Here is a 16,001-nt window from a genome sequence, read left to right as displayed (position 1 = left end):
AAGCTCGCCATAAATGAAAAACCAGGATCAAAGTAAACATCTTGCAGCTCAAGGAGAAAATAAGTGAGCCAGGCTTTGTAGTTCACTAGGTGGGGTTGGAGGACACAAATTACTGCACTAGGTGGCAGTAGATGGCCAAATCAGGCAGTTATCCATGTCAATTAGCTTGATCAGGAGTAATTTCAGAAAGACCAGTTTTAGAGACGAGGTTTTCTGCCCGTTCTTAGAGAACCTGACAACCCTAGGAGAATAATGGGAGCATACTGTTTGTTTTTTCCAAAGACCAGGGACTGTTACATCCTTTCACTAAATGTAATAAATGCCTCAGTGTTGGAGTGTTGGATTCTGGTTGATTCACACCTTCTTCAGAACAGAAGCTTCTCGCTTTGACCTCTGTGACTGTCAAACATCAGAAAGGTCATTCTGAGTGAGTGACACCAAAACATTCACATGTGAAGCTAGACCGGGGGTGGGCAAACGTTTTGGCTCAGGGGCCACACTGACTTTTGAAAGTCGACAGACGGGCCAGACCAGCATCAGATGGGTGGAGATTGTGCAAACTAATATGAATTACATGTTAAAGACAATACTGACAAAGTAAAGAATACTCACATTCAGTGGGAACAGTGTTGTTGGTCACCCTTTTCTGCCACTGCATCAAAGTCTGGTGTCAGTTTGGTTGTGGCAATTCTCAGGATGGATCTGAGGTGTTCATCAGTTAACTGGGATCTGTGGTGTGCTTTGTTGATGTTCATCACGCTAAATGTCTGCTCACACACGTAGGTAGATCCAAACACATCCTCTAGCATCCTCTGTGCCATCTTCCCAATGTTTGGAAACTTGGCTTCACTTAGTGAAGCGTAAAAGTCATTCAGTTTAAGGGAGCTGAACTTCTCCTTTAAGACCGAGTCACTTTGAAGATCGATCAGTTCCAAATGCAAGTCCTGAGGTGCTGTTTCTGGGTCTTGTGACAAGGGACATGATATCAGCTGAAGTGTCTTGTCATTTTTTCAAAATCAGAGAACCGACGGCAGAATTGTCCGTGTAGGTCGTCTAGTGATTCCTTATATTTCATCACATGTCCACTGGCCTCTGTCAGCGTCGCCAGTGTAGGGAAATGAGTGAAGGAACCAGTGACGTGCGGTGAGGTTCATGGCTGGTGAGGCACTGACTCCTCAAGAGTCAGATTTACGATTGTAAGAACTGAAAAAAGCATCTTATTTCACTATTCATCCAACAGCATGCAACTACTGATAATGCTTCATATCCCATCAGCATTCCTCTTTCAATTACACTCACAAACCAACACAAACATATACACAGGAACATATTTGTCCTATAAAGAACTTTCTTTTATAGCTATTGATAGAGCACCCATCTTGTGTTTTAAGTAATTCATCCATCCATCCATCCATACATTCTCTATACACCGCTTTATCCTCACTAGGGTCATGGGGGGTACTGGAGTCTATCCCAGCTAACTTGGGCGAAGGCAGGGGACACCCTGGACACAGGGCCGTGCGGCCCAATAGGCAGAATAGTCAAATGCTAGGGGCGCAAGCCAGCTGGTGGGGCGGCACTGCAGGTTGTTTTTTGTTTTTTTAAGATTAAGAAATAGGCACCGGTAGATCCGTGTTGACAGTGACGGATACACCGAACTTCCAAAATGAAGAGGCAAAAGCCCTCTGGAGCTCATTTCAGAAAAAAGCGTAAAGAAGATGAGGAGAAGCAAGAAAGAAGTCGAGGTATGGTGTCATGAAATATTTTTTTAGAAACTGCATGAACACACAACCGCGTATCGGCTAGCTCGTAATGCTAATGGGCTAACGTTAGCCCTCGTAGTGACAGTACTGTTAGTGCTGCTTTGTTAGCTCACTTTCAAGATGATAAAGTTACTTCTGTGTTGAAGAAAGTACGAAATGCACGTAGTGATGACATTGTTGATAGAAATCGTTTCTTTTAAAGTTTGTGCTCTGACGCACTGACAGTCTCGTACCGTTGCCTGTGTGTAGGTGATGCTACCATCATTGAACTTAACTAACTGGCTTCAATTTATTTTAAGCCATTAAAATAAATGATCAACTTAAACACAAGTTTAAGAATATTTACATATTTATATTAATGGAAACATGACTCCATGCGTCCCAGACGGCCGTACAACAGGAGGGGATTACATCGTCTTTATCAGACACGTCATTACCAGTGTATCACATTTATTTAGAACAGGTGTACTGAAGCTGTTGTTCCACATACAGTAATTATTTACATGTTACAATTTTGAGATGTTTATATTGACATTAGCTTGCTGCTGTGTTTCGGATGTCCTAGGTCAGGGATGTTATTATGTCAGGTGTTACCATGTATTTACCTTCCCATGTAAACACCCAGTTAATCAATTACCTTACTGTCTCTTTTTAGATTCACTTCTGAAATATTTATCTTCCACTCCTGCCACTACTGGATCAACAGCAGCCTCCACATCCACCTCAACAACAGCCACTACTGGATCAACAGCAGCCTCCACATCCACCTTAGTACCCAGTGATGGAGGGCTCTCTGACACCCAACCTGGAAGCAGTGAAAACATACCCACAGTCCCCTCTACATCAGACCAGCCTGTTAATCAAATAGGTACACCTTCCTCTATCCCCACCCCAGTGCTGCCTGGCTTCAAAGAGGTAAGACAACACACACATAAGTGTGTAATTTATGTTCAATAAAGTGAAAAATGTTTAAAGTTAGTTTATACGTATTTTTTTAAATATCTTCTTTTGGGCGGGGGGGTGTTGGGAGGGTCTCGCCTAGGGTGCAAAATGAGTCAGGAACGGCCCTGCCTGGACAGGTCACCAGTCTGTCACAGGGCTACATATACAGACAAACAATCATAGTCACATTCACACCTACGGACAATTTAGAGTCATCAATTAACCTCAGCATATTTTTGAAGTGTGGGAGGAAGCTGGAGTACCCGGAGAAAACCCACGCATGCACAGGGAGAACATGCAAACTCCATGCAGAAAGATCCCAGGCCGGGATTTGAACCGGGTATCTTCTTGCTGCAAGGCGAAAGTGCTAACCATTACTCCACTTTGCAGCCCTTATGCAATTCATATATACTGTAAATAAATTAAAGTACAGACATGTGTGCAGACCTACTGTCTTTAGCTTGACGCCGACTTTGGATTTCCTCTGTTAAAGACAGAACTGCAGCGAGAAAGCACCTGCCAGCTTGCGTACGCCCCCTTGAGTTGAGGCAGAGTACTGAGTGCCTCACCTGCTGACTTTTCTCTGCACTGGATCGCAGCGATCAGCAGGAATAGTTCTCTCACACATGCATAAAAGACATTACATAGACTGCAGAAAGTCATGGTGTATAACGAATATTTCTGTAAAGTTCATATTGGCGATATGCTGAGGAACAGAAACGGGCACGCGTCATGCAACCCAGTTTGTATTGGATCATGCAGTCAGACGTGAGGCACAATTCGCCCCTGCCTCGCCCAGGGTTTCTGCCCTAGATTTGATTGGAAAAACTCAAATTCGACGATTTTTATTCAATAAAATGTCAGAAATGTGTAGTCATACTGCAAATGCATTTTTTAACACAGATCAATGGAGAATATCAATATTATTTTTGTACACTTTCTTTTTTCTGTCATGATGACAGGTGAGGCACCTCCCCTGACCGCACGTCACTGGAAGGAACTTCCTGCGTGATAAACAAATTTTTTTTTCAAATTCGTTTTTGCTCTCTGGACACAGGAGAGCTGCTGTCTCTACCATGCATTCTTTCAAAAACTCCCCTTCGGAGAAAGGCTTGCTAGCCTTTGCTATGAATGCTAGCAAATAACTTGCCTTCGTGCTTGACTCTTGAATCGTAGTCTGCAGAAAAAACGTATTTTACTGAGTGTGTAAAACTGGCTGCCAGCCTCTGACCGTAGCTGTCCGTTCTTGGCTGACTGGTTGCTAGCGTAGTTAGCATGCTTCGTGGAAAAGTGCAGGATGATATTGTATTATTTAAAAGCCGCAACGGTTTCATTGCAAATAAGAATGGACTTCTGCGAAAAAAATATTTAGTAGTCCACTCCTTCTGAAACACTCCACACTCACTGTCGACTTTTCTTTTCTTTGGTCCTCTCATTGTTACGGCAGAGCTCAACGCAGCTGCTAAGTAGAAGAAGAGAAAATAAACCAACAAAGGTCACTTGTGTCCGGAGTGCGCTATCTAGTGGACGCAACAGCATTCTTCTTTTGGAAAAAAGAAATTTTGAAAATGTTAGATTTTTTTGTGAATGTTCGTAGTAGCAGAGCCAGGGAAGTTCCAGAGGATGGAGGTTTACGTCATAAAACATCGGAAGAATTAATTGTTTACATTTGCATCTCAATCTGATATCAGTATGAGGTTTACATCAGTCCAGCGTTGGTTCCCAGTGTCAGGGTCAATGGCCCCTCAGAGTAGCTCAAGATAAAACTAAGTGGTTATAAATGGACTAAAGGGAAAAAAGAGAAAAAAAAACATCTGTATTTTGTTCTGAATGTTTTCAAAATGTTCCCTTTTTGGTAAAAGTAATGTATACTTTCACCTGTTCTGGCTTTTAAAAACAAAAAAAAACTTAAAAGAAACAATGTGTCAAGGAAAACAATCCAAATTCTCACCCTGAAAGCTCAAAAGTATTGACGATGCTTTATTTAATTATCAGCCCAAAGGTTTGGGAACCACTGTCATAGAGAACAGAGAACAATAAGGTCTGATGGATGACTGTGGTGTGTGGAGGGAAACAACAGCTGAGAAAACTTAAATAACTGAATCTGTGGGCACTGACAAAATCAAGCCGTTACTTTACATGTTGGCTGTCAGCTGGTCACCCTGGAGGAGGTGGTGGAGCAGAGGATGCTGAACAAACTGCTGGCCAACATGAACAACCACTCCATAAAACTGGACAATCCGAGGAGCAGCTTCAGCAACAGATTGATTCAACCCCTGCTTCTCCGAGGTCATTCCTCCACACTGCAATAAGACTTTTCAATATGTCTGCGTCTGGTAGATCACAAATGGACTTCACCTCTCTGCCACTTTACATCCAGGACATTTTACATTCTAAACATGATTCATTATATCTGTCAACTCATTTGCACCTGCTTATGTCATTTGCACACACAAGCAGATTCACATTTGCACATTTCTGTATCACTCTTGTATTTCTGTTGATTTTTTTATGCATTCTATTTTCTATATTTTAATTAAATTTTACCGTCACTTTATACCACAATATTCTGTGCTGTCTTATTGTTAACCCCTTTCTTGAATATCCATGCTGTTGTGACAACTGAATTTCTCTTTCGGGATAAAGAAAATCACCTAAGTCTACATCATTTTGTCTTTTTTCTTCACCACAGTTATGGTTTCACACACAGATCACGTGCGACTAATGCAACACGGTTTTAAAATATTTTATTTCTCATTGCAACAGAGGTTGCTCTGTAAGTAACAACACACCACCAGGTGTCTCAGTACAACAAATCAATGAATAATACACAGAAGAAGCTTCCTCCATCAGTCCATTATGTTTCTATAATTGGACATTTCAGGGTGCATTATTGAACTTATTCCACGACTACTTACCAAAGTAAAAAAGACTTTCAACATTTACCTGCAGATTTTGTCCTACTGTACCTTCTACAATACATTGATGGTCATCTTATAGGCCAGAGTTATATTTACTGTGCACTGTACAATTTCTTGTAGTCATGGCATAAGTTAACATAAATTTGGGAATTGAAGTAACAGAACTATTGTGCGGACGTGGAGCTCAGGCTCAGAACAGACACATTAAGACTTTAAACAGACAGAGAATTGAGGATCTCAGTACGTAGCTGTTTTTGGTTCCAGCTGATAATTCACAGATAAGTTCATGTGATGAAAATGGTTGTACAGTAAATACAACTTTTCCAGATTTACTCAACTTTGTACTCTGCTACAGATTCAGTGTATCTTAAATACATAACTTAACAGGTAATATACTTTATAAAATTATTTGATGCTGACATTTTTTAAACCACAGGCCACATACACTGCGTTCAGTGGTTCACTGGATTGCATTTAAAGCTCGCCTTAGAGTTTCTTTTGTGAACAGTATGTATGTCAATCACACTGTGAGGTTCATCTAATGTTCGTCTCCTGTCCACAGTAACAGTCACAGTGTTGAGACCAAACTGGCTGTTTCTCTGCAGTCAGTCCAGTCATCCTTTTGGGATTGACTTCATTTGGTTGTGTTTTTTCAGGGCCCATGGCTGCACTTTTCTCAGCTTGTCGTCACTGCTGCTTGGTCCCAGACTTCGCAGCAATCACAGCAACAACTGGAAACAATCGGTCACTTCAGTAGGTTGACATTTTTCACTTCATCCGTCCTGTTCCTGCAGCGTTAAACTGAAAACAGATGGACATATTAGCATGGAGAGTAAATGAATGTTTCTGTTACAAAAGACACAAGCAAATAGGATTAACATTTTAAAATATTTAATATTTTCTAAATGTGCTTTTTAGCCTCTTTTTTTAAAGGGAAAAAAAGTCAAGGGAAGTCATCATTATTTATAGAGCATAAACCAAGAGCCCTAGAGCCAAAGAAAAAGAAATAAGACTGACTTTACACATTAAACAAACAAGTTGAAACATTGAGGTTAAGACTCTACAGTGTTATCCATGATGCGAATTTACTTGAATAATTTCAATTTTAAAGATTAAACCTCCCTTCCAAAAAATATAGGAATTACAATACAGTAGATCCTGTATTATTATTACTTATTGAGATTAACTATATTAATTTACAACTAAAGTTACAACCCTACATAAAGATACACGAAAAGCCAATAAATTTATTCCATTTACCCTACATATTGAACACATGATCTTTTTTTGAGTCTGAAAGGATTTCAGTAACGCAGAAAAGTACCTGACATCGACGCCAGCTTTGCTACCTCACTATGAACCTCATTATATCTTTGATTTGCTGTGCAGCCCTGTGAGACATGACCATAGCAACAAATGAGCTTTTTCTCTGTGTTCCTGTGAAACTTGTTGGTTTGGGCTGGTCACACCCTGAACAACATTTCAGTTTCTATCTGATAAAAAAAAAAAAAAAAGCTCCAAGTCAGCTGCAGAGGTTTGTCGTCTTACAGGTTATTTCTAAGTATGTCTTCAGGAAAGCAGACAGCGTATCATCGCTGCAACTCTTCCTTTTAATACAGAAAGTCATCGCATAGTTGCCCTCATCCTTTTATCCTTTGTGAAACTCTATCCCTCCACCCCAACAAGGCAGGAATTCTGATGCTATCACCTCCACTGGACTTGTCTCCACAGGAAGACATAAACTACATCGGAGCTTCGCAGAAATGGGAAAGCATATGGGAGAAGTTTACAGATTGGGTTTCATCAGAACTGTCACAGCTTTTTGGAACCCCACCTTTTTTTTTTGTAAAGACTTCTGACTAGTTTACCTGCAGGCTTTAGATAGAGGTGATTTCAAGATGGCACATTTGCATGATTTACAGAACAAAAACTCCTGCAATGATATTCTGTTATAGGTTCTGTTGAGTCTCACACTTGAGCAAGTTAATCCTTTAAAACTACAAACCACAGACTCCTGTGCACAGATTTTGCAGTTTCCACTCAAGTGAGGGAGTGGAGCTCATCGAAATTAAGGAAAAACTCATCCATCATCTGTATTTTTGGTGTCTAACCATCCTGTCAAAGGAGGAAGGAATTCACTGATGTAAGCACTGCAAATATAGCTTAATTACCTAATATATTCAATATATTATCAGTGATTTGTGCTTTTCTGCTTGGTAGTTGTCTGAGCTGTTGTGCTTAATATCAAAATATATTAAATGACAAAGAATCTGATTACAGAAACTACTAACTAAATTCTGTTTCAGGTTTATATTTGTATGGGAATGTATTTCAAAGTAGGCACGCCATGACATTAAACCTAATTTATCATAATTTCCGGCACTGTGAATCTCTTCCTGAGCTAAATGTACTTATCTAAATCAACTGAACCTTAGAGCAGCCATCTACAACCACACTAAACTAATCATGCAACCTAAAACCTAAATACTTAGACTGAGATTAATTTCAATAAACAGAAAAACAAGCCAGCATGAGAGAGGAAGTGTCATATTATAATATATTTCAAAATATAGGCCTGTATAAATGTTACATTTGTCATTATATAGATTTTAGCTCATGTTGTTAAGCTTTTATATTTGTCTTAGTACAGTTTATCGCTAGAACAACTAGAGCTGCGTTCATTCCTTTCAGATTTTTCAAATGACCTGAATTCATTAAATGTAAAACAGAAAAGATAACTATTGAGTATTGTTGCTGTTAGTCCAACACAGACTTTGAGGGCGTAAATCATTGAATTTAACTGCTGTTGTAGCGATAGAGTAAAATAATATCCAGTTACGGTTTATAGCTGTCTTTATCTCTCCGAATCTTAATAATTCAGGGTTATATTGTTCTTGTGTTTGCTCAACTCCCTCATGCGTCCATTTAAAGGCCGCGATGAGGTGTGATTGCTTCTGATATCAGGCTTTAGAGGCGATGTTGGAGGTTTCCCACAGGTCACTACGACTGTGTTTTGCTTTAATCCGCTGCTTGTTTCGTGCTCTCTGGGGCCAGACCCTCGCTTTTAAATGAACTAAATGTACATTATGGAGGCCAGTGTGTGAAGTGCAATTAGCATACTGCGGAGAAAAGCGTGAAGTTACCGGGTTCACAGGGAAAAAAGCATTAGTGCACATCAGCCCTTCCTGCAGGGCATTCAAGTTTCCCTTACGTGTGTCTAATGATATATGCTCATGCAGGGCTTCAGTTTGTTACACATTCAGGCCACTTTGAAGTGACGTGGTGCTGAAAGCTGCCACACTGCTGCAGAGGAAAGCTTGTCAATCACTGGCAGAACATACAACACAGCAGGAGTAACTATTTCCATAGTACTTTATTTACCACAAGCTATGTGTGTACACTATCAAACTGTGCATTAATGAAACAGTGGGTGCTCCTGGAGGATACAGCATGGACGTGTGTGACATGCAATTATATCTGCATATTTAGCCACCATAATGATACAGTTTGTTCCGTTTACACACAGATTACAGTGTAAACCTGAGATGCCAGGCTTATAAACAGACTGTGCTCTTAGATTTGTTCTTGTGAGTTGTCAGCTCATATGGCTGACATATTTACACAATCATTTGGAGTCATTAGCCAATTGTGGTGATTTAAGTGAGCTGGTATTTATACTGCAAATGTCATTCTTCACCATCACTCTAGGCTTTGTATAATGTGCTTTATTAGCTCGCCAGTCCACAGTACACAAGCTGACAATAGGGGCATATGTTCAAATATCTTTCATCATTTTCTGTGTTATGAGCAGATTGGTCTTATTTTCAGTTGTTTTTTTCTAGCTAGTAATGAAAAAAATCTATTCTTAACAGTAGATTGGTGCAAACGTCATCGGAAGCTGCTTTGGAACAAAATCAGTTTGGATGTGTAATCTCAAAATTATTTTAATGACACTCATCCTCTCACACTTTTAGCAATGGGTGTGCATTTGTGTTCTCAGTAACATGTTGGCAAGTTGTTCTCTCATGTGCATCTCGTGATTCTATTACTTCGATGCAGCAGCACAGCAGGAGCACGCAGCATGTTTCTACAGACTGTGTATCAGCTCAGCAATAATAACGGTGTTGTTCTGCGCTCTTCGATGCCTCTATGGCTCTGGTAATGTGACTCTGCAGGTATATTTGTCATCTGTCTGTACTCCAGAGGAGAGTTCTGATTACATTTCCAAAGCAACCTGCAAGACATCTAACAGAGATTCTTCATTTCTGCTCACATTCAGCCTGCAATTTAGTCCACAGCCTCACTGGCTGCCGCTCTTTGAAATGTTCCGCTCTCTGTTAGCTTAATTTTTGTGTCCTCAATCGTGGATAAACTGTGCTAACAAACTCCCTCTGCTCGTAACACACAGCCAGACCTTTCAACTACATGCAGATTTTGTCTCAGATATCTCCAATACACATATGAGCTCTAATTTTTAGAGCAGCATGAAAGATGAAAACAAAAGGAAAGCACAGCTAGAGTCAAATGAGTTCCGTTCATTCATTATACAGAAATGCTAAGCAGGGAATCTTTGAAAAATAGTGCTTGTCATGCAACATGGTGCATACGTGACAGAAGCTGGAGGCTGCTCTGCATGTTGATGAGGGCAGCACTGATATGCCAGCATGTATTATATGAAAACAGCAGCTATTGATGATGTCTGCTCTGTGCAGTGCAGTGAAGCCAGTCTTCCATAGTAACCATTCATCTCAATGGTTGCACCTCAGCCTTGCGATACATCAGCTCCTGTCTTAACCAACCTCGCTGTCGCATGCCGTCTCTGAGTTCAAGGGAAATCTGCTGCTCAATTGCTCTTTTGTGTTTCTACTTGAACACATGAAAGTTGAAAAGCGTTGACCATGGAGGACCGTGGTAACGTTCATGCTCTGAAGCAGCGGCGTCAGCACCGCAGACTGTATCTGGAGCAGTTTGTCATGCTCCTTCACTAAACCTGTCTTCAGGCCTCAGACCTGTCAGAGTCACTCCGGGGCGGCTGGTCTCACTTACATTTGTAATCCTGCTCAAAGCGCAGGGAGAGTCGTTGAGCCTTCCGCTTGGGCTGATTTACTACAGAACACAGCAGGCTCCTTTTAAGGAAGACTTTTATATGCTCCTAAATGTCTCCTGCTTTACAGCCCCATTGATTATGTCTGTGAAATTCCACTAAGAGGGTGTCATGCAGGGAGAGGAGGAAAATGATGTACAGCCATGGTCATAAGTTTGGACACAAGTACCATGACGCTTGTGAATCTTAGAAAATACCACAAAATTGTCACTTACAATACAGTACACAACTCCTGAGAACTATATTAAGTTTCATATTTAAAAAAAACATCAAAAGAGTTTGGTGTCATTTTGTTATTCTTACCAAATTCGGTTGTGAAAGTACTGCATTTTTTTGTTATTTTCTTCTAATATTATGTTTTGGGAACAAACTTGTTCCAATTGTTGGAATTTATTGATAATATTATATCCCTTGTTGATTTGTTGACTAATTAAACTGGTGCTGTCAAAAAATATTAGTTATGTTCTGTAATAGACATCAAAACAGACATAGGAAGTCATGCTGTGTCCAAACTTATGGCCATGGCTGTATAGAGTCTAGAGTAAATATTGAAGACAAAACATCCCCAGTCCATAAAACTGGGCTGCTCATGGGAATGAGTTGTGTGAATTTTAAATTTTATATTTTAAAACTGAAGCTTATTTTAATTTGGATGTACATTACTTAATAAAACATGTGGATTTTAACCTAATTTTTTTGTAGTTTCAATCACAATTTCAAGCATTTGATGATATAAATTCACATGCACAAGCTTCGATTCTGAATTTCACTCTTACTAAATCTCTCAATTTGTCACAAACCTTCAGTTTTAATGTGTGATGGAGACATTAAATAAACATAGTGATTACATATTAGCTGGCATCAAAAGCTGCTCCACTTTGAACAGTGTCATTAAAGTTTTTCTTGTGTTTGTTTTACCTGGCTGTTAAGATTACTGTTGTTAAAATGTCTGGAACTGAACAAACAGAAAGCTGTTAGTTATAAATCTAGTGGAATATTTGCTTGTGTGATGACAGTTGTTTAAAAATAAGTACATAAATGTACATTTACGTAAAATTCTAATATAGAGAAAACATTGCCTTCAAGTTAAGTAAGTGGCACATTTATCACCCGACAGATAAGCAGCATTTTACTTAGTAAGTCAGAAAAAACTTTCTAGAACCTGCCATTCATGGAATAACGTAGAATTTCAGCTGTAGTATTTTGTAACAGGCCTGCTGTCATCTTGTGGTTATGAATCAACTATTGAGCTGTCCAACCCCAGCTGACCTGCATTGACAGGGGAGCCCTCATTGGCTGTCATTCTGGTAAACAGCCAGCTATGGGGGAAGCCTTGTGCTGAAGTGATAAAGATTTATCTGCTACAGGGGGTGTTGGGCAGGGCACACTGAGGCCCACTGACAGGCAGACAGACACTGAAATGTCCTCAGATGAGCCCCGTGCTTCAAAGAATCAGCCGTCTACACATCACCCTGTGGGCATGTAGAGCCGCTTCACAATTACATTTATCACTAAGAGACACAGTTCTCTCAGATACCAGATGATAAAACTGACAAAAAGCCACAGTTTATAAAACACAAAATGAATTAATTACATTAGCTTATTAAATGCATTGTGCTTTCTTAACTCCTAAACTAGAAGGCTATTATCAACCGCAAGTCCAGTACCAACATCTGTGCTGCTGACAGTAATAAGTTATTTTTACTTTGTTGATATCATTCGAACTCAAAGACTGATTACAGGTAACATAGTACAGGTTCATATAGTTTATTGAATCATGCATAAAAATCCAAATATTTAGTTTCAATTATAATGTAAGAGCCAACAGCTGCCAGTAGTTATTTAAAGTTATTTAATTTTCTGCGCTGTTCTATTCAGTATGCTTTACTCCTGGACTGCAGCACACAGATGTACTAAAAAAGGATTTAGATTTTTATTAAATGCTAAAAACAGCAGGTTTCTGTCAGACTCCAAGTTTCTAAATTTGATTTGTATCCCTAAGACTCTTTAAAAGTATTTAGAAGATTTCATATGTGTCTTTATACTGTGAACAGCAGCATAGTACAAGATGATATTAAGAGGTACACTTTTTGAAGACAAATTTTTTGTTGGAAAAAAATAACATTTTTCATAAAAATATATAAAAAAAACAAAGTTAAATGTGATAATCCCATTCACAAAGTCCCTTTCACAGCATTTAATGCATGTTTCAAACATGTTTATATTATTTTCAAACACTAATAATTCCTTAAAATAAGAGACTTTTTTTCACAATGGTGCTTTTTCACAGTTTGTAATCTTCATAAACCCTACTGGAAAATAATTAGTACAGTTAATCACTCCAAAATTTTAGCTGAGCATTTTCTATGTTTCTTAGTTTTCTGTGTGTCTTTGTTGGAACACTTGTCAAACTGAAACAATCACACAATGTGCAGGCGTGTTTTTGCCGTTGTTGTTGTGGAATATTTAGTCTGCATCTGACGTCTGAAAGCAGAAAGTGATTTCAACTTTGGTTGAAATCTACATTTTAGTCTCCTCCTCTGCTTCTGCTGCACAGTGTCAGTGATTCACTCACATATTAGACTATGGATGTAAGAGATGTAACACACAGAGACAAAAGAAGAAAAAGAAATCTGCCAAAGTCACAGAGTCCTTGATAAACCTCAGTAACCTTTCAGTTTCATAGAGATTCGATCAAAAGTCTGATTATGCAGATGCATTCAGATTTCATAATGCAGTATGTGTGGGATTATAAAATGTGTTTTATCCATCTGAAAGAAAAAAACTAAAGCACTTTGTGTGACTTCACTGTAATGCATGTTAATGTTGTATTGATCAGATTAGTGTGTTGCTATTAACTTTTGTGCATGAGAGTAGGTGTATATCAGCAGCCAGAATAAAACACATCATTGTCTTCAAGCAGTAGCTACACTTTTAGTACTCATGGGCTAGTATTTGCTGTATGTGTTGATAGAAAGTTGATTTTAAAAAGCTTTTATCATATTAAAAAATAACTACATACTAAAAATAATAAGACAAAGGAACTTACGATGTGGTTTCTGGTTCGGAAAAGTCACTGAACTGAGTGCTGCCGTTGGACTGCAGAGGACCAGGTGAAACCTCTTCGCTCCTGCTGCTTCCCTGAGTGCTGGCCAGACTCTCATTGCCCTCAGCATTACTGGTGGAAGACCTATGGAAAGAGCTGGCCGTGCCTGACTCAGCCTGCCACAGAAAACAGGAGCAGCGAGTTCGCAGTTCTTTATAGAAAGCATTGAGCCACAGTGTGGACACCCACGGGCAGCCCAGCAGGTTCTTGAATGCTGTACGGAATTCCGGACTCCTGCAGTAGATGATGGGATTGAGGCCGGAGTTGATGTAACCCAGCCAGTTCAACAGTCTGAAGAGCCTCTCTTCTGGAACATCTCTGAAGAAGGCATTGATGATGTTGGCCACGAAGAACGGCAGCCAGCACACAGTGAAGGTCCCCATGATGATCCCTAAAGTCTTCAGAGCCCTGTGTTCTTTGACCAGTATCAGCCGTGATGGTCTCCGTTTGCTGCTTTTCCTCTTCGCTGCGTTGTTGATGTTGCTGGAGCCTGTACACGCTGCTGGCAGGATGTTATTGATGTGGGGAACAACTTGGATCTGTGTTGCCAGACAGTCATTTTGAAAGCGCGTCCGATTCTTATCTATGAGCTGGACCTGCCGTGTCGCTATGACAAAGACTTTTGTATACACAAATATCATAATGAGCAGCGGAATGTAAAAAGAAACTATAGAAGATGCAATAGCATAGGCCCAATTGGTCACAAAGTCACAGCATTTGGGGTCCTTGTAGCACTTCTGGGCTTCTTGGTCATCAATTGCTTGCCAGTACCCTTGCATAATTGGCACAAAGGAAATTAAAGTGGACACAACCCACACTAAACAAACTATTACTCTGGCACGCCACTTACTGAGCAGAACCTTGTGCCGTAGCGGCCTTGTAATGGCTATATACCGATCCACGGATATGACACAGAGTGTCTCAATGCTGGCCGTCACACAGAGGACGTCAACGGAAGTCCAGAGGTTACAGAAAGTTTTGCCGAATTTCCAGTCACCTGTCACCACAATAGTGGTCCCTAGAGGCACCACAAGGACCCCCATGATGAGGTCTGCACACGCCAGGGACATAATGAAGATGTTTGTCGTGGTTTGTAGCTGTGAAGTGCGCGCTACGGCGATGATGACCAGCATGTTTCCCACCACTATGATCAGAATGATGACAGCCAGTATGATGAGGATCCAGGGTCCCACTGGCACATGGTAGGTCCCTGTTGTGTTCACCCCAGGGGGTGCTGCAGTGCTCAGATTTACAGACATCATTCACATGTGAGTCAAAAGCAGTTGAAGGTGACTTGTTTTCACATCAATGTTAACACAAATGAAGATTCTTCGCTTCTTTCAAGCATCCTACACATGAATCTGCTCAACATTAATAGCTGATGAAGTTCTTCTCACTTTGCAGTTATTTCCTACATTTCACACCCGCATGCAGTTATCAGAAGGGAGTAGTGGCTCCATTTTTGCTTTTGAAGGTTCTCGTAGACAACATGTTTTCCAAAAAAATCCAAACTGTCCACAAAGTCGAAACGATATTACTTCACAGAGTTGGGGCACTTCTGCAAATCCAGTAAAAATGTTTCAATATCACACAGGAAAACAAAGTTTTGAAGAAGAAAACTCAGCCTCATCCATTTGAAGAAGTCCGCTGGGATTAGTTTTTTCGCTGAATCTTGCATGAGCCACAATGCTACAGTTGGACTGTTTGGAGATCAAGCAAACAGTGACGCTGTTACAAGAACCACCAGAGTGCACCAGAGTGACTGCCCACTCTTTCTTTTGGTCTCTCTCTCTCTCTCTCTCTCTCTCAGTGCAGGTTGTCCAAGATTGTATTGGCTGTAATCACACCCTGGCTGAAGGCAGAGGGGAGGAGTTGAAAAGTGTGCCTGTGTGTCGAAGCCGTACGGGGATCAGTGCCCTGGTGGAGCCACACATGTGAACAATCACACACAACCACACAAAGAACTACTCCAGCATTACATCATGTAAAACATTTGTCAAAATGTCACATTAAACTGCAAAATCTTTGAGGCGCACACAGTGTTTACTTCCTTTAAATATGCGATGATCTTCACATGTCACTGATGGTGTGTTGAATGTGACAGCTACACTGAGCTTTTTAATCCATGAACCACACGTCACCTGACTATGTCAACAGCCTGACAG

At 40.3% G+C, this 16,001-nt stretch overlaps 1 protein-coding gene across 1 annotated transcript; it reads right to left on the bottom strand.

Moving 5' to 3' along the window:
• Nucleotides 1-5,435: 5,435 nt before the first annotated feature.
• Nucleotides 5,436-15,610, bottom strand: adrb3a (adrenoceptor beta 3a). The gene is made up of 2 exons (XM_022199874.2): nucleotides 13,780-15,610; nucleotides 5,436-6,427 (listed from the first exon to the last, which is right to left on the bottom strand). The coding sequence occupies exons 1-2, from the start codon at nucleotides 15,096-15,098 to the stop codon at nucleotides 6,400-6,402; spliced, it is 1,347 nt and encodes a 448-aa protein (XP_022055566.1). The 5' UTR covers nucleotides 15,099-15,610; the 3' UTR covers nucleotides 5,436-6,399.
• Nucleotides 15,611-16,001: the final 391 nt, after the last annotated feature.

Source organism: Acanthochromis polyacanthus, chromosome 7 (assembly GCF_021347895.1).
Source record: "Acanthochromis polyacanthus isolate Apoly-LR-REF ecotype Palm Island chromosome 7, KAUST_Apoly_ChrSc, whole genome shotgun sequence".
NCBI classification, from domain to species: Eukaryota; Metazoa; Chordata; class Actinopteri; family Pomacentridae; genus Acanthochromis; species Acanthochromis polyacanthus.
This window is presented reverse-complemented; position numbering and strand designations above follow the sequence as displayed.